The 25,540-nt window shown below is 44.2% G+C and overlaps 1 protein-coding gene across 1 annotated transcript in view; it reads right to left on the bottom strand.

Annotated features, from left to right (window-relative positions):
* The window catches only part of UBN2 (ubinuclein 2), an 80,828-nt gene that overhangs the window by 21,066 nt on the left and 34,222 nt on the right, over positions 1-25,540 (bottom strand). The window contains exons 9-13 of the mRNA XM_060245317.1: positions 25,048-25,166; positions 23,949-24,062; positions 21,068-21,211; positions 2,844-2,894; positions 1,450-1,492 (exon numbers count right to left, since the gene is read on the bottom strand). Of these exons, the coding sequence (XP_060101300.1) occupies positions 1,450-1,492; positions 2,844-2,894; positions 21,068-21,211; positions 23,949-24,062; positions 25,048-25,166 (471 nt within the window). The remainder of the gene's footprint in view (positions 1-1,449; positions 1,493-2,843; positions 2,895-21,067; positions 21,212-23,948; positions 24,063-25,047; positions 25,167-25,540) is intronic.

Raw genomic sequence — 25,540 nt, 5'->3', positions numbered from 1 at the left:
GCCCTTCAAATCCTTGAAGATGGTGATCATATCACCTCTCGCCCGCCTCCTCTCCAGGCTAAACATGCCCAGCTCCCTCAACCTTTCTTCATAGGGCTTGGTCTCCACACCCCTCACCATCTTCGTCACCCTCCTCTGGACCTGTTCCAGCTTGTCTATATCCTTCTTAAAATGCAGTGTCCAAAACTGAACACAATACTCCAGGTGAGGTCTTACCAGAGCAGAGTAAAGTGATACCATCACTTCACATGATCTGGACACAATACGTCTGTTAATACAGGCCAGTATTGCATTTGCCTTTTTAGCCACCGGTGCCTGCAGGTTGCAGCGGGGGCCACGGGCAGTGGGGTGGGTGCTCCGACTCTTCAGATAATTTGCGAGGGGGCCCCCAAGATTTCAACTGCCTAGGGGCCTCCACAGGGTTTAATCCGGCCCTGGCTGCTGTCTTCTGCTAGCAAGTGAAGTTTTTTTGTTTCATTTGGCAACCCCTGTTCAGGGGTGGAATTCTAGCAGCAGCTCCTTTGCATATTAGGCCACATACTCCTGATGTGGCCAATCCTCCAAGAGTTTACAAGTCTACAACAGGGGTGTGTGGCCTAATATGTAAAGGAGCTCCCGCTAGAATTTCACCCCTGCCCCTAGTGATCCCTAGTTCCTTATCATTTTTTAATGTTATGTATGTATTTAACTCTGTTTTTAAATTGTTTTAATGATATATGCTTGGGAGGGAGATTAATTTTAATGGTTTTAAAATGTAATTTGATCATGTTTTAAAATGTTTTAAATTGATAGCCACCTTGGTGGCTCTCATAAGTAAAATGATGGAACACCTTCTCTATGAAGAAAGGTTAAAGATGTTAGGGCTCTTTAGTCTGGAGAAATGACGACTGAGGGGTGACATGACAGAGGTTTAAAAATTATGCATGGGATAGTGAAGGTAGAGAAAGAAGTACTTTTCTCCCCTTTTCACAATACAAGAACTCATGGGCACTTAAGTAAATTAATGAGCAGAAGCTTAGAACAGATAAAAGGAAATTATTCTTCACCCAAAGAATAATTAACACAAGGAACTGACTGCTGCAATATATAGTGGCAGCTACATGCACAGATATTTTCAAGAGTGGACTGGATAAACTTATGGAGCAGAGATCCATCAGTGGCTGTTGGCCACAAGATATAGATGGAACACTCTATCTATGGGGCAGCAATGCTCTGTATTCTTCATGCTTGGGGGGGGGCGACAGTAGGAGGGTTTCTGGAGTTCTGGCCCTGCTGGTGGGTCTTCTGATGGCATCTGGAGTTTGGTCACTGTGTGACACAGAGTGTTAGACTGGGTGGGCCATTGGTCTGACCCAACATAGCTTCTCGTTGTGCTTATGTTTTTATTTGCTCTACACAGCTTGAGGCTGACTTTTATTTCTATACCTTTTCCATGCTTTCACCACTTACCTTCACTTTGGGTTTAGGTGCCAGAATCACCTTCTTCTTTGCCCTAGTGAAAAAAAGTTAGAGAGCAAATCAGTATTTTTTGGGAAAGAGCTTAATTATAATCAAAAGCTTTAAATATAACCAAAAATGTATTGGCCATGAATAGAAGGCCAACTGCTCTGCAAGTGTAGAGAAAACATAATCAGGAAGAAAGCAGAGCAAAAAATAACTTTAATAAAATCCCTAAGAATTTCTGCACTTATGGGCACACACAATGCACAAACCCAATTCCCTCTAGCATCTGCTTCTCAAACCCACAAACTCAAAGTGTTCTTTAGGCACCCAAGTTAAAAAAAAAATCATACCATATCCCAAAATGTTTTTGATCTTTTGTGAGGCATTTTGAAAGAAAACTCTCAGAAAAGTCAGGTGTTTTTATATGGCTTACATGCATGTTGCATTTGGAGCCTTGGCTCTTCTGTTGAAATAGTCCAGTTATAAGAATGAACAAGTATGCGTTGACTTTACTGTCACTTTTCCAAAAACGTTCAAGACTACTCTCAATTCAAAAAGCAAAACATGAACACCACAATACAACTGAAGTAAGATCAATTCTAAACTAATAAAAGAAACAATCACACCAACATCAGCAGCAAAGTAATTATTGAAAATCCAAGCAGATTATAAGGCACTGACTGAATAAATTGGAAAAAGATTTTAAAGTAAGTCTTTACCCTGAAGCAAAACACAGCTCACTAAGAATGGCAGGCACCCCTTGGGAGGTTCTTCCACAGTACCAAAGCTGCCACTTAGAATGCCCACATTACATAGTGTTTTTTCAGGGAAAATATTTGGACTATTTCCAGCGACACAACTGACACTTCAATTGAATACAGTAGCAACACTGATCAAATACCTGTAATTGTAGGGGAAACTGAATTCTAGAAGTAAACCCATTAACAATTCCATTATTATGGTTGTAAATATGCTTAACATTGGAAATAATACTGCTTAAATGTTAAATAGCATGCTCCCTGAAATCCTGCTCTAAGGAGTCTGTGGATACTTGGGGACAGTGGTGTGTGTGTGTGTGTCCTGCTGGAATTCTCCCTTGAGTAATGCCACTGACTCAACAGAACAAGGCATAGGATCCAGGCCACTGTCAAAGTTATTTCACTCAAGGAAATCTAATGCATGTATTCATATTTGAATGTTACAAACAAGCTGGTTCAACACCAGCATACCAAGTCAAACTGAAGCCACTTAATTTGCAATCTCATCACAATAATAAAAAATAGCTGTTGCAAAACAACAACAACACCCAAACCCCAAGCCATTCTGAGAGTTTATGACACAGTTAGCGAAGGGAAGATACATCAAAACATTAGGAATTCATGTCTCGATGCTATACTCACGGAGCAGATGTAAGATGATTATGAACACTTCGGCTTTCTTTAAAGAGCATTCTGTAAAAAAGGAAAACATTCAACCCTGTCACCAAATTTCTCCAAAAAAAAAAAAAAAAGGTCAGACAGATCATTTGATTTCCATAATGGCAAATTCCCAAGTTACTGGTTTATTTGCATATCAAGATGGCCAGAAGCTACTGTACTATGTAAGATTACAATCTACATGCTTATTTTCAGTACAGATTAATAGCTACATTAGAAATGTACAAGCAAGGTGCTCACAAGAACCTGTGGTGGGCACTTTCCTCTGTATCTCCCCCCCCCCCCCATTTCCCTTTTCTGGCAATCTCCATAGCCTCTCCGCTTTTCTTGCTTCCTTCTCTTCTTCCTACCCACCACTAACCTATCTTTATCTGCTTCTGTCTTCAACTTTCCCTCCCTCCCTGCCCTGGTAGTCTCTATCCAAGAATAGTCTGGCAGTTGAGCACTGGCTGTCAGCAGGAGGTAAAGTGGTCTGGGTGGTGAGTCTCCAGTGATCACTGCAGGGCCTGTCCCCAGCATCACAGGAAAGGGAGGTGGACCCTTTCAAGGGCTGTTTTGTTCCAGTTCAACTCCCTCCACCTCCAGTGGTTTTGCTTTACAGCAACCAAGGTTGGAAAGTTCAACAATACTATTCTAGTTGCCGAGCAACCTCCAAAAATGGTGACTGAGAGCTGTGGACATTCTTTTCTTTAGTTACATGCATTGTTTGCATTATTTTGGGGAGCTGGGAATCCTTCAGTTTTGTTTTTGTTTTTTTAAAGTTTTCAGATTTTTCTACAAACCTGGGACTTCAGGTTTGCAGTGTCATGGGTGCTGGGGACCCTGCAGAGGAAGACGAGTCTGCCAAGGAAACTGTACCCCTGCCACCTGCACCAGTACCCCTGCCTCCTGCTGAAGAAGATCCCAGCCCCCCTGCCTCACCCTCTCGGGTGGCTCGTGTGCGTGACCGCCTCCGTCAGGACCTCAGGGATCGGAGGAGGGCAGCACGCTCACAAGCAAGACGCTCCCTGAGTCCTGAGTTTTGAGAGGATCCTGGCCCTCCTAAGAGCAAGGATGCTTGAGTTGTAACAGGATCCTGGCTGCCTCCCAGAGCCAGCAATTAGCCCAAATGGGCAACAGCCAGCAGAGGGCTATATAGCTGTGGGCTTTGGGAGGAGGCTTTGTGGAAGCAATTAGTCATCTCCCTGACGTTCTAGCATCCACTCCGGCTTGACTTTGGTTCCTGACTCCCTGACTTTGGCTTTTGACTTCTGGACTCCCTGACCTTGGCTTCTGGACCTCGGACCTGCGATACTTGCACAGCGATTTGGATTTGGCACCTCGGACACTCCTGCTTGCTGGCTACAGACCTCGGCCTGCCTCTGGACTTTGCCTGACCCGGCCCCAGCCGTGACAGATTGCTTCCACCAACAAACACCCACTCCACAGGATGGAGGCTGAAGCAAGTGAAACCACCGAACTACTGGCTGCGCTCCAAGCCCAGGTACAGCAGCTAACACAGGCAGTAGTGCACTTGCAGCAACAACCTGCGGCCAGTGCTCCAGCCAAGTGCCCAGTTCCCCCACCTGACAGATTTGGGGGTGCCGTGGAAGAATTTCCTGCTTTCCTGGCACAGTGTCAGCTGTACTTTGAACTAAGAGCACGGGACTTCCCCAATGACAAGACGAAGGTGTGTTTTATCATTAGTCTGTTAAAGGGGCAGGCGGCCAAGTGGGCCACACCCCTACTGGTTGGGTCCTCTCCCCTACTGACTGATTACCAGGGGTTTGAGGCCCACCTGTCTGCTGCTTCTCCAACCCAGTCCAAGCAGCCACAGCCAACCGGAAAATCAGGGCCCTGAAACAAGGCCAGTCCTCGGTGGCTCAGTATGCCACTGAATTCAAGCTCCTGGCCCAAGACTTGGCGTGGAATGAGGCTGCTCAGATGGACCAGTTTACCGAGGGGTTGGCAGAGGAAGTCCTGGACGAACTAGCCAGGGTGGAGTGGCCCCCCACGCTCCAGGAACTTATCACCCTCTGCCTCCGCATCGATGGCCGCCTGGAAAGTCGCCGCCAAGCCAAGACCAGAGGGCGCCAGCTCCCTGCGCCATGCCACTTGGCTCCTCTCCCATCCCCAGCTAGTACCAGAGACGAGGGTGAGCCTATGCAGCTTGGAGCTGCTCGACCCCGCCTGACTCCAGAAGAGAAGGCCAGACGCCGCACGCAGAACCTGTGCCTCTACTGCGGCACGGCAGGCCACTATGCTTCTGGCTGCCCTGCTAAACATCGGATACCCAGACCTACATTGCCACCGCCGCCAAAAGGCCAGCCCCAGGCGTAAGTGGACCCTCCAGCCTGGGGCGACTAGCTGGGTCCTCCGAACAACAGGCTGATACCCCGGGCCCGTTCCTGCTACCAGTCAAACTCCGTCTGCCCGATGGACGCTGGCTGTTCGTGTATGCCATGCTGGACTCGGGAGCGGCCCACTGTTTCGTAGATGCCGCCTTTGTAAAGCAGCACCAGATTCCAGTGCAGCCAAAAGAGACTCCAACACTGGTGGAGGCTATTGACGGGCGCCTCCTCCGTTCTGGCCCCGTCACCCAGGAGACCTGTCCCATCACCTTCCACGTCCAGCAGCACCAAGAACAGCTGCAGTTTGATGTCGCCCGCATGCCTCGCTTCCCGCTGATTCTAGGCCTTTCCTGGCTGAAGCTGCACAACCCCATCGTGGACTGGGCCCAGCAGGAACTACGCTTCCGAGACCCATGCCCCCATCTGACTCCTCCCACCACTCTAGCAGCCGGCATCCCGAGTGGTGGTCCTCAGCTCCCTCAGAAGTATGCGGATTTCGCCGATGTCTTTGAGGAGACAGGAGCGGATCAGCTTCCCCCTCACCGACTCTATGACTGTGCCATTGATTTGGTACCTGGGGCACCACTCCCGGTGGGGCGTCTGTACCCAATGTCGGAGCCTGAGTTGGCAGGTTTGCGAGACTACCTGGACAAGAACCTGAAACGCGGATTCATCCGACCCTCAACTTCTCCCCTGTCTGCCCCAGTCCTCTTCGTGAAGAAGAAAAGTGGGGAGCTCCGGCTGTGCAATGACTACCGGGCCCTGAACAAGATCACCATCCGCGACCGGTACCCTCTACCACTGATCCCTGAACTCTTGGATCGTTTAAAGGGGCCCCAAATCTACACCAAGCTGGACCTCCGCGGAGCGTACAATTTGGTGCGCATACGGCCCGGAGGCGAATGGAAGACCGCGTTTGGGACCCGATACGGGCAGTACGAGCACCTGGTGATGCCCTTCGGATTGACCAACGCCCCCGCTGTCTTCCAGAGGTTCATGAATGATGTATTCCGGGACCTGCTCGACCGCTTCGCGATCATATACCTGGATGACATCCTAATCTACTCCCGCAATCCTGCCCAGCACGCCGAGCACGTCCGCCAGGTCCTGCAGCGCCTACGAGCCCATGGCCTCTACGCCAAGCTGGAGAAGTGCGACTTTGACCTGCGCTCTGTCGAGTTCCTTGGTCACATTGTGTCACCACAGGGAATCCTCATGGACCCGAAAAAAGTGGAAGCGGTCCTGACCTGGCAGGCCCCTCAGAATCACAAAGACCTGCAGCGGTTCCTTGGTTTCGCCAATTACTATCGGCAATTCATCCCGGCCTATGCATCTCTGACCACGCCCCTGACTCAACTACTCCGCCCCAAAGAACCTTTCCACTGGTCCCCAGAGGCCGATAATGCCTTCTCCACTCTGAAGACCCGTTTTGCCACCGGACCACTCCTGAGATACCCTGACCCCCAGCTTCCCTTTACAGTGGAAGCTGATGCCTCCAACGTGGCCCTGGGAGCAGTGCTGTCCCAGCGCGAGGAGCCGTCTCAGCCACTCCAGCCCTGCGCCTATTACTCGCGCCAGCTCACCACTGCGGAGAAGAACTACACCATCTGGGAGAGAGAGTTGCTCGCGATCAAGGCGGCTTTTGAGGTTTGGAGGCATTACCTCGAAGGGGCTCGCCACCCTGTTCAAGTGCTCACCGACCACCGGAACTTAGAGCACCTCCAGACCACCCGCCGTCTCAACCAGCGCCAGATCCGGTGGTCCCTATTCTTCTCTCGCTTTGACTTCCAGATCTCCTACATCCCCCATACCCAGAACCGGAAAGCAGATGCACTCTCCCGGAAACCGGAATACGCCCCTGCTTCAACTGAGGCCACGCCCGCTGCTCCCATCCTGCCGCCCTCAGTGTTTGCAGCCACCTCCACTTCACCCACACTCGTGGAGGACATTCGTGTTAGCCAGGCCAACGATCCCTGGGTCCGGCAACACCTCCAGGCCCCCAAGATGACTCGGCAGGCGAGTTCACGACTCGAGGCGGTCTCTTGCTACACCGCGAACGCCTCTATGTGCCGCCCGGGCCCTTACGGGCAGAAGTGCTACGCCTGACCCACGACTCGTTGCCCGCCGGGCACTTCGGACAGCATAAGACCACCCACTTGCTGACGCGAGAATTCTGATGGCCACGAGTTCGCTCCGATGTTGCCCGTTATGTCAGGTCCTGTGACGTCTGTCGGCGGGCCAAAGACGTCCCGGCCAAACCCTCGGGGTTGTTACAGCCCTTGCCCGCACCCTCAGGACCCTGGGATACCATCTCGATGGACTTCATCACGGAACTCCCACGATCCAAAGGTCAGACTTGCATCTTGGTGGTCGTCGACCTATTTACCAAGATGGCCCACTTCATTCCGTGCCCGAAACTTCCCACAGCTCAGGAGACAGCTCAGCTCTACCTGCAACACATCTTTCGTCTGCACGGACTCCCAGCCCACCTGATCTCAGACCGGGGACCCCAGTTCTCCTCTCGGTTCTGGCAAGCCCTCCATTCCAGCCTGGGTACTCGAGTGCACCTGTCCTCAGCCTACCACCCGCAGACAGATGGTCAGACAGAGCGCACCAATGCCACGCTAGAGCAATATCTCCGCTGCTACACCTGCTACCAGCAGGACGACTGGACCACTCTGTTGCCTCTAGCGGAGTTTGCATACAACAACGCGGTCCACTCGTCTACCCAAATGACCCCGTTTGCTGCAACCTACGGCTACCACCCTCGGTTCTTCCCGGCGATCCTGCCACCCACGAATGTCCCCGCCGTCGAGGCCTACCTGCAAGAACTCCGCGCCAGCCAAGACTTGCTCCGAGAGCAGCTACAGCGGGCCAAGGAAGCCTATACACTGGCTGCGGACCGGAAGAGGCAGGAAGGCCCCCCAGTCCAGCCGGGGGATCAGGTGTGGCTCTCGACTCGCTACCTGCGCCGGCCTGGTCGGTCTCACAAGCTGGATGCGCGGTTCATCGGACCCTACCCCGTCATGGACCAAATAAACCCCGTTGCTTTCAGGCTCCAGTTGCCACCTCACCTCCGCATTCACCCTGTGTTCCATCGCTCCCTCCTTGTTCCAGCTGCACCCCCTGACCCAGCTCGGCCTCCTTGCCCACCGCCGCCACCACCGGTGTTGGTGGATGACGAGGAAGAATATGAGGTGCACCAGATCCTGGACTCCCGGTACCATCGCGGAGGCCTCCAGTACCTTGTGGACTGGGAGGGATACGGCCCAGAAGACCGGTCTTGGGAGCCTGTGGACAATCTTCATGCCCCGGACTTGGTGCAACAGTTCCACAACGACCACCCCGACCTCCCAGGTCCCTCGACGGAGGGGGGCCCTGGGGGGGGGATAGTGTCATGGGTGCTGGGGACCCTGCAGAGGAAGACGAGTCTGCCAAGGAAACTGTACCCCTGCCACCTGCACCAGTACCCCTGCCTCCTGCTGAAGAAGATCCCAGCCCCCCTGCCTCACCCTCTCGGGTGGCTCGTGTGCGTGACCGCCTCCGTCAGGACCTCAGGGATCGGAGGAGGGCGGCACGCTCACAAGCAAGACGCTCCCTGAGTCCTGAGTTTTGAGAGGATTCTGGCCCTCCTAAGAGCAAGGATGCTTGAGTTGTAACAGGATCCTGGCTGCCTCCCAGAGCCAGCAATTAGCCCAAATGGGCAACAGCCAGCAGAGGGCTATATAGCTGTGGGCTTTGGGAGGAGGCTTTGTGGAAGCAACTAGTCATCTCCCTGACGTTCTAGCATCCACTCCGGCTTGACTTTGGTTCCTGACTCCCTGACTTTGGCTTTTGACTTCTGGACTCCCGGACTCCCTGACCTCGGCTTCTGGACCTCGGACCTGCGATACTTGCACAGCGATTTGGATTTGGCACCTCGGACACTCCTGCTTGCTGGCTACAGACCTCGGCCTGCCTCTGGACTTTGCCTGACCCGGCCCCAGCCGTGACATGCAGAGTAATCCCTCCATCTCTCCTGTGCTCCATTTCGCTGATCTATGAATCTACACTCTATGGCCTGGTTTGGAACTGAATATATGATTTCTTGTTAACTGTTCCTGTCTTCAAAAACACAGATGAAATATCTGATGTATCATGCCAAAAATGAACACAGCAAGCCAGCAACATTCTAAACAATGCTTCTGTCAATCTAGGAGACGAGGGAGACAAAGATGAAAGACTGAATGGCTCTTAACATAAAGCTCCTCAGTATGCCAGGACATCAGTTGGATTAATTTCTAAAATGTACAAAACAAAATCGCTCAGAGAGCATTCTTCTAGACGAGCAGATCTGTGATATAATGTAACAGCATAGGAGGTGACCTCTATTAGGGAAACTGCTTTTTCTTCCAGGTCTTCAATCCAAGCCCCATTGCATTATGTTGTTTTATTAGGAAGCTCTGCTGTTAGACTCAAATGTTATATTTTGCAAGCCACTTGCTCATTGACTGAATAGATTTTACTAGGAATTTTTGTGTTTAGATTCAAATATTATGAAAACATTATATTTTGTTATCAGGTTATTAATTGACTGAATAGTTCTATCATATTCATAATCTACCTTGAATTCCAGTGAGAAAGGCTGACTATAAATTAAAATAATTTCCAGTATACTGTTTCACAATAGGTTGTGGTAGCTATAAGCCAAAAATCTTCCTCCTAAATAAGTTACCGTGTACATCAGCTAGGTAAAGGCTAATGTCAGGAAAGGCACTGCTGCTCCAAACTAGAAGAGGAGAGATTATGTAGGGTGGACTCTCTAAAGGGCTTTAGAATTTAAACTGTGTAAAAGAAGCTATCTACTTCTGGCTTCAGTCATTTTGTACAAAGGGCACACTTTCATATTTTGTTTTTTGGACTACAACTATAGGTACAACTGCACAGATATGGAGTGCACAGCAGAAGTTTAGATAGAGACAGCTGTTTTTGCTCTTGGTCACTACAGCAGTACCCTGATTTTGGGAAGATATGAGAACATCTCTGTGGAAGAATTTCCTGCTAGAACTCCCCCCTAAATTATTCAGAAGTACGATGGCAAGCACCTGTCCCAGGGTTGAAGAGGCAAGAAAGAAGCCCTAAGATTCCTGATACTTAAAGACGCAGGACCTGTGGTGAAGGGATAATCTGGAAAATTTAATCACTTAATTCTTATTAACAAGAATCAATTTTCTCCCATCAGCTCCATAAAGAAAGAGACTGCAGGAACACACAACAATTTGAGCTTTAATGCCTTTACCTAACAAGATTGGAAAATCTTGTAAGAGCTGCTTCATATCCAATTCTGTTTCTTGGTTCTGCTCAGGTATTTTTTGACAGCCTACAAAAAAGTGCCCTGCAGATGGTTGCAGATGACAAGCCTTTCAAAGAACTCTCCTATTTCTCCCTAAAGGGCAATAACCCTGAATTCTCTAAAAACTTGAATAACTGCAGAAGGCTGGTAAATGTTTCAGGCTCTCAAACAGGATGTTTGTTTTAATAAATTAAGTAAAACTACTCAAGTACAACCACAGAAATAAAATATATTTTTAAACTTTGACATCTTTAATGCTCAGTGTTGAGAGACAGTGAGAGATTGGATGAGGATAAAAACCCAAAACTTTAACGCTTAATTCAGATAAAACCGAAGTGTTACAGGTATAAAATAAGGCAGATCCAGGACCAACAACTACTGTATGGAATTACAATCCCCTGAAAAGTCTGGAGCTTGGAGGAGGCTTTTAGATGCCAGCTGCAGCCATTCCTGGAAAAAGTAAGTATGGACAGTTTGGACACCATCACATGTGCCCTCATAACAACCAAATCAGATTACTAAGAGCAAAGGGAATGATGTGGTTTGAGCATCTGAGCAGGAAGGCCCTGGTTCAAATCCCCTTGCAGCCGTGAAGCTGGGTGAACTTGGGACAGTCACACTCTCGGCCTAAGCTACCTCATAATGTTGCTTTGAGGGTAAAATGGAGAGAAGATCTTGTCTGCCTTTTTGAGCTCAATGAAAGAAGGATATTTTGAAAATGCACTTGTTAGATAGGTAGCAGGCTCTGTCTGAGGCTGCCCTTGGAAAAAGGTTGAAAAATTCAGTCAGTGCAAAACAGCTGCAAAGGACAAAGTCTTTAACCTAGGCTATAACCTGATCCTTTGACTGGAGATGTCAGGGATTGAACCTGGGACTTTCTACATAAAAAGCTGATGCTTATCACAGAGCCAAATCCACCCCCCCTGGATCTTTTATACTTTTTTTATTTCATTGTTTTATATTTTAGCTTACTTAATAGCCCATTGGGGGAAGGGAGACCTATAACAATTTTTATTTCTGTTTTACTGTGATTCTAAACAATGTAACAGGCTTTTAATTCCTTTTGGAAAATGGCAACCTTAGAAGGGCCATAAATAAATTCTAAACAATCAGCTTAAGAAAGGCTGAGGCTATCTCAGAGAATATGAACTTTTACAGACAGTTTTCTAATTTCTGGCTTTAAATTCTTCATTTGGATTAACCACAAAGTCCAGTTCTCTACCAAGATAGGGATCAACTTTGGAGAGAATGATGATATACACTAGAACTAAGACTGTGATCCAACAATGTGGACATAATGTCTATCCAACCTCATTAATCATTGACTCCCAGATCAGTGTATCTAGACTTGCAAAGTTCTCCCAGTTTTAACGATATAAACAACAAAAAGCCATTTCTGAGCTCCCTTTCAAAATGTGCAGTAGACTGTAGCATTATCGTCAAACTAAATGCTGCCATACACTATAGCCTGGCTCCTCAGATGCTGCTGCCTCTCTCATCTTCCTCTTAGGGAATGAAGCTTCACATAGTCTGATGATGCTTAAGAACAGCTATTTCCATCTACGCTGCAGAACACTTTCATTGGTAACATGAAAATAGCAGCAAAGTCAAATTAGGCAAGCAAGCAAAAGGGGGGGGGGGGAGACTTTCTAAGGCATTTTTTTTTCTCTGCTTTCTCACCACCTCCACTGCTGTCACTTTCTCTTACTACAGAAAAAGAGTTCCACAGCTGAAGGCCTGAGATGGTGGAGGCACAATGGCAAAATGATGTCAGAAGCTTCACTGCCCAACACTAGGCAGCAGCAGCAAGGATGGGTCAGACATCCAATGGCTGCAATGAATATTAGGGTTTGGTTCAGTAACATATTTGAGCTCACTTTGGCAACACACATGCTAAAATTGAAACGATACAGTAACATATTGCAGTTGCATATACAAAAGTATGTGGTCTCTTTCTAGTGTATGTCTGACATACAGTCTTAGATTGACACCAAGCTACAAATCCGTATAAATGCAGTATGAATAATCACACGCAGATGATTTCTGGCCACCCATCCCCAGGAGGAAGCTGTTTTGTCAATCAATATATCATCATTTAGTGTTGCTAATGGAATGTGATCAAATTTGACAATCTTATCTGCAATCACAACTTGCTTAGCACCAGAAATCAAGGGAATAGCTTGCACTATTTTTGAATCCTGATATGCTTATATGTGCCATTGCTCAAAATCATGATGTCCTTGTATTAATTCTTTAATTCAAGCTCTGAAGTCAGCTAAACTCATTTCATAGATGGCTAGAGTTATTCTGCTAAGTCTTTGGAACATTCTTAGTAACTTTTCCTCACTTTGATACTAATTCTCCCAAAGTTCTGCAAGGTTTCTATTCAGATAGCAACAACAAGAATGGTTCAAAAAGAGCGACTAACAGCTAGATTGCCAGCTGCCTTGATCCAGTAGTTGGCTATGATGGCCTTATGCACAAGGTCCTAGAGGTAGTTTTGAGATGGCTGAGGACTAACAAACTGAAACTTAATCCTGATAAAACAGAGGTGTGGGTGGGGTGACCTGACACAGAAACTGGGATGCTTCCTGTTCTGGATGAGGTTGCACTTCCCCTAAAAGAACAGTTTGTATCCTGGAGGTGCTACTGGACCAGGAATCCTGATGGATAAACAGGTGGCAGTAGTGGTGTCTTTCATTTGCTATGGCTGATGAACCAGTTGTAGCAGTTCCTGAGCAGGAAAGATCTTGCCACTGTGCTTCATGCCCTGGTAACATCTAGATTAGATTATTGCAATGATTTCTGGCCACCCATCCCCAGAAGGATGCAGCGCTCCCATGAAGCCTGTCCAGAAACAGAAGTTGGTACAGAATCCTGCAGCCAGAACGCTGACTGGAGTGAGTTGTAGGAAACGTATCACTTCAGTGTTGTTCCATCTACACTGGGTCCCAATGTGCTTCTGAGCCCCACTCAAGGTGCTGGTATTGACCTTTAAAGCCTATATGGTTTGATGCCAGCATATCTGAAAGAATTGTTTTCTACCTTATGAACTTACCCAAGCACTCTGGTCATCTTCAGAGGCCCTGCTTTGGTACCCTCACCACTTGAGGCTAGATGGGTGGCCACCTGAGAAAGGGCATTTGGAATTTTGTCCCCAGGGAGATTTGTTTATCTCCCTTTATCATTGTCTTCCACAAGCAGACAAGACTTTTCTGTTTTGCTTGGCATTTGTTACTAATTCTTATTAACCCTCCTCTCTGTACTTTATGGAATCAGAGTTGGAAGAGACCTCCAGGGTCATCTAGTCCAACCCCTGCACAATGCAGGAAACTCACAAATACCTCCCCCTAAATCCATAGGATCTTCATTGCTGTCAGATGGCCATCTAGCCTCTGTTTAAAAACCTCCAAGAAAGCAGAGCCCACCACCTCCCAAGGAAGCCTATTCCACTGAGGAATCGCTCTAACGGTCAGAAAGTTCTTCCTCATGTTGAGCTGGAAACTCTTTTGATTTAATTTCAACCCATTGGTTCTGGTCCTACCTTCTGGGGCCATAGAAAACAATTCCACACCATTCTCTATATGACAGCCCTTTAAGTACTTGAAGATGGTGATGATATCATCTCTCGCCCGCCTCCTCTCCAGGCTAAACATCCCCAGCTCCTTCAACCTTTCCTCACAGAACTTGGTCTCCAGACCCCTCACCATCTTTGTCGCCCTCCTCTGGACCCATTCCAGCTTGTCTATATCCTTCTTAAAATGTGGTGCCCAAAACTGAACACAATACTCCAGGTGAGTTCTTACCAGAGTACAGTAAAACGATACCATCACTTCACGTGATCTGGACACTATACTTCTGTTGATACAGCTCGAAATTGCATTTGCCTTTTTAGCCACCACATCACACTGTTGACTCATGTTCAGCATATGGTCCACTAAGACCCCTAGATCCTTTTCACACATACTACTGCTAAGACTGCTATATATTTCATTTAATCACTTTAAACACACACAGTTATGTCAGAAGCATTTGCACCATGGCAAATAACCCATCTCTTTACAAAATGTTTTAGGGATTATAATTTTAAGGATGTGACATTCTTCAAGGCAAAAGGTGCGGTCACTCGTTCTTGAATTTTCTCAGTGTCGGATGATATTTTTCCACATGCTGCCTTCCTTTCCTTGCTGAATAGGCAGAACAGAAGCTTTGGCCATAATGGATTAGTGCATGGTGAGAAGCTTGCTCTAAATGGGCCCGGGGGTAATAAACACACACTTCTGGAATCTTACTCCCAGAATTTTTGCAAAACTGCTTCTTCCATGTGTGTGGTTAATTAACATCATTAATTAAGTCAACTGGGGCAGGTAAAAAAATAGCTACCTATCACAAACAAGATCCCTCCTTCCTGACCAATGTTTTAATTGCTTTAAGAGCCAGTTTGGTGTAGTGCCAGTTTGGTGTAGTGGTTAAGTGTGCGGACTCTTATCTGGGAGAACCGGGTTTGATTCCCCACTCCTCCACTTGCACCTGCTGAGATGGCCTTGGGTCAGCCATAGCTCTGGCAGAGGTTGTCCTTGAAAGGGCAGCTGCTGTGAGAGCCCTCTCCAGCCCCACCCACCTCACAGGGTGTCTGTTGTGGGGGGGGGGGGGAAGGTAAAGGAGATTGTGAGCCGCTCTGAGACTCTTCGGAGTGGAGGGCGGGATAGAAATCCAATATCATCTTCTTCTTCTTCTTCTTTAAAAATATCTTTGTATTTTAACTGTTTTAAAATTGCTTTAACGTTGTGTGTTTGGGGGAGTTGATTTCAGTAGTTTTAAAATGTGACTTTATCATGCAAGTTTAAAATTGTTAGCCGCCTTGGTGGCCCTTGCAATGGCAGAAAAGGAGGATACAATTTTTTAAAGTAAGTAAGTAAATAAATACAATTCCTTTAATGTAGTGCCACATGGCTGACCATTTATTGATCAGCACCCTAAGTAGGGGCTAGAATGTGTTTGAAGAGAGAAATGTCTCTTTCGGGCCGTGGTATTTCTTGACACACAACTATGTCAGCATGCTCTCATAGAACTCTCAGGGTCAGTTTTAATATATTCAAAATGTATCCCAAAGGCCATTTCTCCATCAGAAAAACATAGTATGGAAATTCATACAGAACACTACTGTCTAAAAGGGAGAGCTATGATAACCATTAAACAGGGTGCGGAGACTCAAGACTGCAAACTTTAGAAATAGCACCATAATGCCAAGAGAAGAACAGTCACGAAGAACGGAGTGGTACATTTCTTTTAAAATATATGCGGATGTAATGTTAGTACCAGAATATGCAGCAGTTACTTTTGAAGAAAACAGAAGTAAACTGTGCTTCAATCTACTGAATACAGCCGTTCAGAACATAATACAATTTATTACAACTGTTACACTTTTCTCTTTCTGAATGGATACAAACTTTTAAAATAAATCTTTCTATGATAAGCGCTGCTAATCTCAACATTTTCTGAGAATATGTTTCTGCATAGTAGTAGAAAACAGCTTATTACTCACAAAATGCCCACCACATCTCAGAAGTTAGAAATACCCATTATTTGAATGTGGAAGGTTCTGAGAACTACATCACCATGGTCAGCACAATTTATATAGGAATTATATTTGATGCTTTCAATTGTCCTGCTACTAAAACAGCACAGTACACATACTTAAAACACTCAAGGCCTGCAAACGTTGTCAGCAGGAATGCCTGAGGATAAGATTTTTGATCACAGAACAGAAAGATTAATATCCATTTTGAGACTTTTCCATTCTTTAACAACAAACTGGAAGCTAAGGAAAGCACATAACGCACAAACAACAGGAGAAAATTTCCTGGAATATTTTTCATTTGAGTGGTCCTCTGGAACACACCAGAGGTATTCAATAATGTGTGCTGTTTTCATTAACTAAGATCACATCTCTGGCTTTGCCATCATATGGCTCATATAATCCAGAAAACATTTAATTCTCTTGATATTTCTGCAGGAAAAGATAAAATATTCAAATTTTCTAGTGTTAAAGATAAACACCCTGATCTACCAAGATACTTGTGGATAACAGCTTTCCGGTGGCATCGTCTTTGTGGATGCACATCCCATCCCTGTCCATATTATGAGTTCATCTGAGTCCCATTGAGTTGGCTGCACATATCTTCTGTTGTGAACGAAGATATACATCTGGGGCCCATACTATGTAGCTGTTGTCTCTGATTACAACTACATTGGCACCAGAGTGAGTTTTTTAAAGTTATACAAATATATTTGCAACACTGATTGCATTCCTTTCAACAAAAGTATAGTATTACATTGAAAAATTCAAAAGGATACCATCTTCCTCAAGGGATGTATTCTCTGCCTTATCAAATTAGGATTCAGTACTAACTACTGCATCTATCTAAGGACAGTTTCAGAAGAGGCAGTCATACTTCCAAAACCAGTTTAGTGCTAGTTGTATTAAATGCATAATCAGTAGCATTTTTAGTCACTTTTAGCTCTAGAAGAATGGTGGCATTCATTTGATTTGCCCCTTTTAAGAAAACAATACTTCAAGTTACAAAACTTGATTTAGGTCATCTGAGGATGCCAATTCTCTCTCCTCAAACTCTTCACAGCCTCTCTTACCTAAGCTGATGTCCTGTGGCTTGTCTTTGTCTCATCTATCTTAGATTGAAACTCTTCAAGGCAGGAAAGGAGTCTCACTGTTCATAAAGAGCCAGGTATATTTACCGCACTATATACACTATATATACATTAACATTTAGTAAGAGTTATGTCATGATGACCAAAATATTCAGCAATGTATCTGAACAGTCATATGGACAGCTGATTAACAGCTTTCCTTAATTCTTCGTATTAACAAAATTTGGGATTTCAGGCTATTGGAAGCTAGTTTAACACAGTTAAACACAGCTACAGTTTAACACTGGCTTCTTACCCATGTCAGACTATACACAATCTGATCAGCATAAGTTTAATGTATACTTACATTGGCTTTTCTAGAATAGGATAAACTAGTAAATAAATGATATCAGACTGCATAAAAAAATCAGCTTGTTAGGGATAATTCTAAACTAGTCCAAAATAAACCACTGAATGATAATAAATAGGTCAGAGCAATTAAAGCCATCAATCTTCAAATGACTGTTCATTTCAGTTTTATGTGGTATAGTGAAGTGTCTTTACAAATAGTTACCAATATATTTCAAAAGCATGAGCAATAATTCGGGCCCTTTGAATCACTTCCTTTTTTGCTTCATCTTAATAATCTTCTACTTTAAAAGAACCTTTTAATCCTTTTTAGGGGGGGGAAAGGCCTAGCTTTGCCTTACCTCTGCCTTTCACCTATACCTTCCAGTCTGACAGGTTCCTGGACTACAGTTAATTCTCTTGAAAGGTAACAGGCAACCTCTAGGGAGTCACTTGAAAATCTACACCAAGAGTACTTTGCTTCTGATTCTCAGGTCTAGATGAAAACTGTTTCATCTAGATTAGTATCTGTTTACATTTCAGAGCGCCTACCTATTGTGTCTGGTGAAACTTAGCCAGGAAAAGCTGTGTTCACTACAGGATGAGGTTATCAGTAATTCTGTCACAAAGGACAGGATGCTAAATAGCACCATATCTGTGGCCTTCCAGTCTCTACCCCCCAATTTTTTAATCCCTAAAAAAAATTATTTTGCAATTAGATACCATATTCTTTCTAACACTGCCAGAAAGAATTACTTAGTGACTGAGGTGCTAGCTGTTCTGTACCGTTCAGCACACTTACATGCAATTAGCAAATCTTATTTGCCTTTGAATAAACACTGAAATCTAAATTGATACAGGTAACTTTCTCCCTGTATTACCTGACACATTTATAACGATATACCACTGATGGGGCTTGCAGAGACTCTGCTGCTTCTGGTATAGTAGTCCCAAGAAATAGTGTTTGGCAATTCTTCAGGCTCCACTGGAGAGCTCCATAGTCTTCCATTTAATTCTCATTCTGTTCAGCATATCCTCATAAATATTAGGAAGGCCTTTATGGAGATATGACATAATCCACTAGCACTGATGTTTAATCATTTCTCCCCTTCAATCAGGGGTGTAACTGGTGTGGGGGGGCAGTGGTGCTCAAGCCCCCTTGGAATTTCCTGGCAGTGGCAATCCCCCCACCCCAGCCAGGCAGCATAGTGAAGCTGCTCAGGTTGTCAAGTTTGGTCAGTCCCATTTTGCTTCTGTAGCAACTTAGAAAGTTCATAGCATCTACAGGGCCAGTTTTTTAAATAAATAAACCCTTCAGTGGATAATACTATCTGTAAAGGAACAAAAGAGGGATAAAGTGCCTGAACAGGAGGGGAGGGAAAGATTAACAGAACAGGTAGAATCCATCTAGCAATCAGAAGGCCTCAGTGGTTGTATTTCCTGTAGCCTGCAACATAAACACTGATGTAAGTAATGGATCAAGAGAACTATGGTTTGCCTTCGCAAATAGGATTGTAATAATTGCAATATTACTCTGTCCTGGTGGGCCCTGCCTTAGACAAAAAATGGTCACATCTCCATTATATCTTTAACCATGAAGAGGGAGGACTGATTCTCCAAAGGTGGCAAGGTTATTCTATTGCATAGGGCCTTCTTCGAATAATGAGATATTTCCATTTCTATTTTATACTTGGCTTGATAGGTTTGGAAGGGGTAAAAAAGTCTGTTGTTCAAATATCGCAAGCTGTGTGTTTGGGGTGTGGGAAAGCAGAGAGGCCTGTGGCTGAAATGGTGGGAATTAAGTTGATTTTTGTATCCTGGGACATGCTTTAAAGAAAAAGACATGGAAGAGATGGGAATATTTCTGTCTTTAGCCAATTTTGTGTATCTCTGTACAGTGGGGAGGGAGAGTATAAAGCTGGTTCCCCAAATATGGAAAATGAGGTGATTCTGCTCAGGCCTACCTGAAAAGCCACTCCGGATTCTGAGATTCAAGTGGAGATTCATACTGAGTATCCATTCAGTATGTGGGCAGTGTAGTAGTAGAGTGTTGGTCTAAGATTGAGGAGAGCAGAATTCAAATCCCCACTTAGCCATGAAGCTCACTGTGTGACCTCGGGCTAGTTACACATTCTCAGCCTCAATTGTGAGCAAAACACAAAGGATGAAAGATTTCCTTTCATGCATAAATGATATGTTTATCCTGATTGTCTCACTGAAGGAGTTCATGACATTTTTTTCTCTCATTTGATAGAGCCCTCTTTCTTTGATTGAGATTCAAACTATTATAAGTGACCGCCCCCCGGTATTTTTAAAATCACAAGATTAATTGTTGAAGGCAAGTGGTTTCTGAAAATATAAATACTATCGTATTGAAATAATTGTGTATAGATCACTAATAAGGGTGCCAGGCCTTTGCTGGCAATTCTCTTTGATGTTCATCAGTGCCTCAAGCACCTGCAAGAAGAAATGGAGGCAGGGTGATCAAAACCACAGAATTTCTGCAAATGCAGAGCATCCACATGTCACGTCTGTTTTAAACTGGAAGTGATACAGATGCACTGTCGAGATGGTATGCCACACCCTGCTCCCCAGTTGCTCCTGCGGACTGTAAGTTGAGGCCAGGCATCCCTAACTCTTAAATTTGGGCCTGGACTAGGTTCAGTCCTCCATGGACAAAATTCAGGAGTCTAGGCCCATGTCTTCAATGTGACATTTTCAACTGTGCCAGGTATCGAAATCATGCTGCTTCTTAGTAGCTAGATAGATGATCTTTGACTGAAACCACACAAAACTGTTGTTTTTCTAAAGTATTAGTAATCATTAGGTCCATGAGAGAATACACTTCTCATAATTCAAGTGGCTGAACCTTTTGGATCACTCAGGTTTGCAGTCTTCAAGTACTCCTAGATCCATGGCCATACCTTGAATTACAGGCTGCAGTGATGACAGCTCCATGTGCATGTACATTGTCTTTAGGTTTTTATATTAACTTTCCTCAAAAGAGTGGTTTACCTGTTTCACTTCCTCCCACCCCTCCAACCTTGTGAAAGTGACAGGCTGGGGCTGATTCACTCAAGATCACCCAGTAAGCATCATAGTTCAGTGGTGATTTGAATCGGAGTCTCTATTCCCCTCCTGTTTGCCACCTTATCTGGAATTCTATTACACAAAATTGGTTCTTCCTCCCCTATGTCCCACTGGCTGATCAACCAAAGAAAGCCCTTTTTGATTAGTTCATCTACGTACAGCATTTAGAGAAGGACATGAAAAAGGTACTAGAATCCTTTGAACAGCCATTTTTATTTAGGTTGATTTTAAGGGTATGATGCATTAGTTTTACTGGGTATTTTATATACCGTATATGCTGCTTGGGAACTGAAAATAAGCCTAGATCTTAGAGATGTGTCACAAAAGCTATCTAGTTAATAAACTGTGATTTATTAGCTTAAATTGTTAAAGCCCATTTCATTCAGTCAGTTATACTGTAGTCTGAATAAGCAGCAACTGAATCTAAGCAGGTATCATACCTAGCTTGCATCCAGCCTTTAGGCCACAGTGGTTTCACCTCTGTCTCCATAAAGGTCTTGAGGTAATCTTCTGCAGACTGGCTTCTGTTTGGCTCCAGCTCATAACATCCCAGTTTTATCTTGACAAGATTACACAGCAGAGCTCTGTTAAAAGAGAGCAGACAGGCTTGAGTTCAACAGCCCCCACCATTATTATGTCAAAATTATCCCTGAGCATCATCTATGCCCTAAAACCCAGCCTGTCTCCAGAAATATACACTATTGTATCCTATTGTAAAGCATATAATACCATTTAGATTTAAATTTCTCAGAGTTGGAACTTCATTATTTTTACAATTTAGGACCTCTTTCCACATAAACCCAAACTTCTACAGTCAATATATTTATATTCTGAAATCCAAAATATATAGATTCTTCTGTTGCATTATCTAGCCATAGAATTTGACTGAAAAACAGGATAAAACAGAGATACTCCATAAAACACTGTGAAATGGCATATGTAAAAATGCATTCCCTTTTAACAGCTTTATTATTTATTTCATTCAATTTCTAACCCAATCTCCCCAAACTGGCTTTGTAAGCTGCACAGCATCATGGACCAAACAGACCATGACCCAGTCCATGTGGAGGTTTGTGATCCGGAGGCCCATAAACCCCATGGACCTCAAACCTTCACAGACCGCCATTTTTCTGGATCATGCACATCCATAGTCATTAGTGCAATAGTCTCTTCATATTTCCAGGCGGAGATGTAAAAATCAATAACCTTATTACAGCAGTCAGAGGGTACTTTTGCGAGTACCCCCCAAAGTTCTCTGCAGTGATGTTTCATTCACAGAGAAGCCAAATCCACTGGGAGTGCACAATAAAAAATAAAAACGGCAAATTTCCTTATTTTGCTAAGCTATAAGCAGTTTGCCGTTCACCCACATATTTTCTGCAGTTTTATTCTGCAGTCATTGGCATAGGAAACAGGACAACCTAAAAGATGAGGGATAGTAGCAGGTTGTTAAGATCTAAGTTGTACTAGGCAGCAATATATGCATGAAGCACAGTAGTATGGCAAACAAATCACAGGGATTTCATGTGGTACAGAGAAAGCCAGTAAGTTCTAGGATAAGTTGCTGGTATAATTAAAGGCAGGAACAATAGTCATTGGGTGCATAAATGAATCACTTCATGGCACCTGGAAAGTATACTGAGTAGCTTAGTAAAACAAAACCCATATTATTAGTTTACAAGGTAGAATTTATGATACTAGTATCTCATTAGCAATGTTAACGTAATACACAGACTTTCATACAGTTTTCATCTATTCAAGAGTTTGAGTTTACTCATTATTGCATTATTAAAAAATCTATATCCTACTTTTCTGCCCCATCAGGACCAACAAAACAGCTAAGAATTAAAACAATTCATTATAAAAGCACATCATAAAACCAGTAAAGCTAAAGCTAAGAGGCACATATAACCCGCCACCACCACAGAAACAAGCAAGTAAAACATAGGGAGGGAAGGAAGGGTCAAGGGAATACAAGATGAAACAAAAAACATCCACCCACTGCGTGAAAACAGCGAAGAAGGGAGGCAGACAAACGTTCATGGGGAAAGAGTTTCATAATTTTGGTGCCATGATCAAGAAGGCCCTCTCTCAGGTTACCATATGCAGGGCATTTTTTGCAGCAGGAACTCCTTTGGATATTAGGCCACCCACCCCTGGTGTAGCCAATCCTTCTGGAGCTTACAGTAGACCCTGTAAGAAGAGCCCTGTAAGCTCTTGGAGGATTGGATACATCAGGGGGGTGTGGCCTAATATGCAAAGGAGTTCCTGCTACAAAAAAAGCCCTGCACATATCTAAACTTAGAAGGTAGAGGGAGCATCCAAAACATGTCTCGGAAGATGTTCATAGTGCTCATGTGTCCTTGTACTGGATCAGGCAGCCTTTAAGGTATGCTAGTCCCAAAGCAGTATACATTAAGATCAGTACCAGCACTTTGAACTGAGCCCAGAAACAAACTGGAAGCCAGTATAGATGGACCAAGACTGGATAGATAGATGAACAAAGCAGGAGTCAAGTTGCACCTTTAAGACCAACCAATTTTTATTTAGAACGTAAGCTTTCATGTGCTCTTAAGCACACTTCATCAGATGAGGAATCCAGCACAGTGAGCAAAGCCATACATAGCTGAGCAGAGCCATACATAGCTGGTAGGCAGTGGCCCTGAATGCAACATGGTACAGATTTAAGAACCAATGACAGTGGAGTAAAATTATCTGGTAGGCAGTGGATAGTAAAATTATCTGGTAGGCAGTGGCCCAGAATGCAACATGGTACAGATTTAAGAACCAATGACAGTGAAGTAAAATTATCTGGTAGGCAGTGGATAGAGATAAACTCCCAGCAGTCCACTCCAGTCAACAACCTGACTGTACTTATTGACATTTCTAAGTAACATATATTAGGTAAAGCAGTATATAAGTAAATTAAATTAATTATGTATATAGAGATTTATATTTCACTACAACCAGGACATTTTTGTAGAAAAAGCCCAGCAGGAATTCATTTGCATATTAGGCCACACCCCTGATGTCACCACTGTTTCACACAGGGCCTTTTTTTTTTAGAAAAGGCCCAGCAAGAATTCATTTGCACATTAGGCCACACCCTCTGATGTCAAGCCAGCCAGAACTGCATTCCTGAACATTCCTTCTAAAAAAAAGCCCTGACTACAACTCAAATTATTCTGCATAGTCTGAAAAACAGTTAAGAATATCTGCAAACATTCCTTTCCTCGGCAGTTGGCATATGATTGTGCTGTTACAAATGTCCTCACATGCCATTAAAAAAATAGTGAATAAACAAGCAATATCATATCACACCTCAATGTATCATCCCAGTGGAATTTCTTTCTTGGTCCTGCAACCCTCTTTCCTGGTTTCTCATCATCTTCCTCTTCTGAGCCATTCTTGTCTCGTTCATCTTCTGCCTGCAATCTGGACCAAAACCAGTAACTGCCTTGTTGGCAAAAGACAAGTGTACTTATTTCCCATAATCAGATTACAGAAGTGAAAAATTCTGAATCAGTGTGAAGAGGAAAAAAGAAGGTGGACAGAGAAGAACTGTGCAGTATGGGCCTAGACAGCAGTGTTCTGGGATAGAGACAAGGAACTATGCAGAGCATCTGGATAACCTGAGAGTGATATTTAAACATTGGCTTGTTTGAGTATTCAGGGGTATGGCTCAGTATTAGAGCATCCGTTTGGCATACAGAAGGTCGCAGGTTCAATCCCTGGCATCTCCACTTAAACTATTCAAGGCATTAGATCCCGTGAAAGGCCTCTGCCTCAGAACCTGGAGAGCCACTTCTAGTCTGATTCTACATCAGGCAGCTTCACATGTTCTTGTGTTTAAAATTTAAAGTTGTTTTACAACCATAATACCTAGAAACTTGTTCTCCCCAACATGAGGAAAGGTTATTTCAGATGTCAAAATGTGTCCTAAATTTTAATTTCTAAGCTTAATTGAGAGTTCTGAAGAATACTCACAGCCCTGATGGAAAACATTTTGTGTTTCCATCTCAACTATCTGCCACATTTTCAACTTGTAAGGAAAACACTCGCAGGATAACTGAATGTAAGCTACAGCAAACAATCTGCTGAAGAAGGTGCTTAACTAGTTCCAACCTCTTTGTTGTGTGAAACACTGCAATGAGGTAATGATAAGTGATCAAGGATTACAATTTAACTAGTCTGTCTCTCTGTTTCTCACCACTTCCTGAAGGTTTTCATTATAATTGTTTTTCCTCAGTCTTTACATAATATATCATGGACCGAACTTCAAATTACAATTTCAAAACAGCAACCACAAAACAATTTCAAAAAGCAATAAGTGCACCCTCCCCTGGGCAGTGCACTTGACCTGCTTTCTTCTATGAATCCTGTACATTTGCCAAATATATCCCATGGCTTAAGTACATACTTGGCATTCTTAGCCTGACTGTGTGCCTGGCAGTCCTCTTGATATTTGAATAACTGGTCAGGCATGACACTGCTGACAGCCAATTTCAGTTTTTGCAATGGTTCCTTCAAGCGGTCATCCTGAGAAGACACAAATATTAGAATAGTGATGCAAGACTCTATCTAGCCAATTGATATGCTTACTAAATGGTCCTTTCTGTTCTGAACAACCTCAAATATGTCTTTCACCTTCGGAAGTGAAAATTCCATTATCAATTTTAACTATTTTTTTGCTGTACTTTTGCCTAGAATGAAATTATGTCACTATATTGCAACAGAGTAGATTTATTTATTTATTTGGATTTTTAGGTCTACCTCCCCTGCACAGCAGGGTTCAGAGTGAGTAACAACAGCATTAAAAACAGTAAAAACAATAGTTACAGCTATAAATAATAATTACAAATGAACTATTAAAACAATTTCTGCTGTACTATTAATATCAAACAGATGGCACC

Source organism: Heteronotia binoei, chromosome 8 (genome assembly GCF_032191835.1).
Source record: "Heteronotia binoei isolate CCM8104 ecotype False Entrance Well chromosome 8, APGP_CSIRO_Hbin_v1, whole genome shotgun sequence".
Taxonomy (NCBI): domain Eukaryota; kingdom Metazoa; phylum Chordata; class Lepidosauria; order Squamata; family Gekkonidae; genus Heteronotia; species Heteronotia binoei.
Note: the sequence above shows the minus strand (reverse complement) of the source record. Positions and strands in the feature narration are given on the sequence as shown.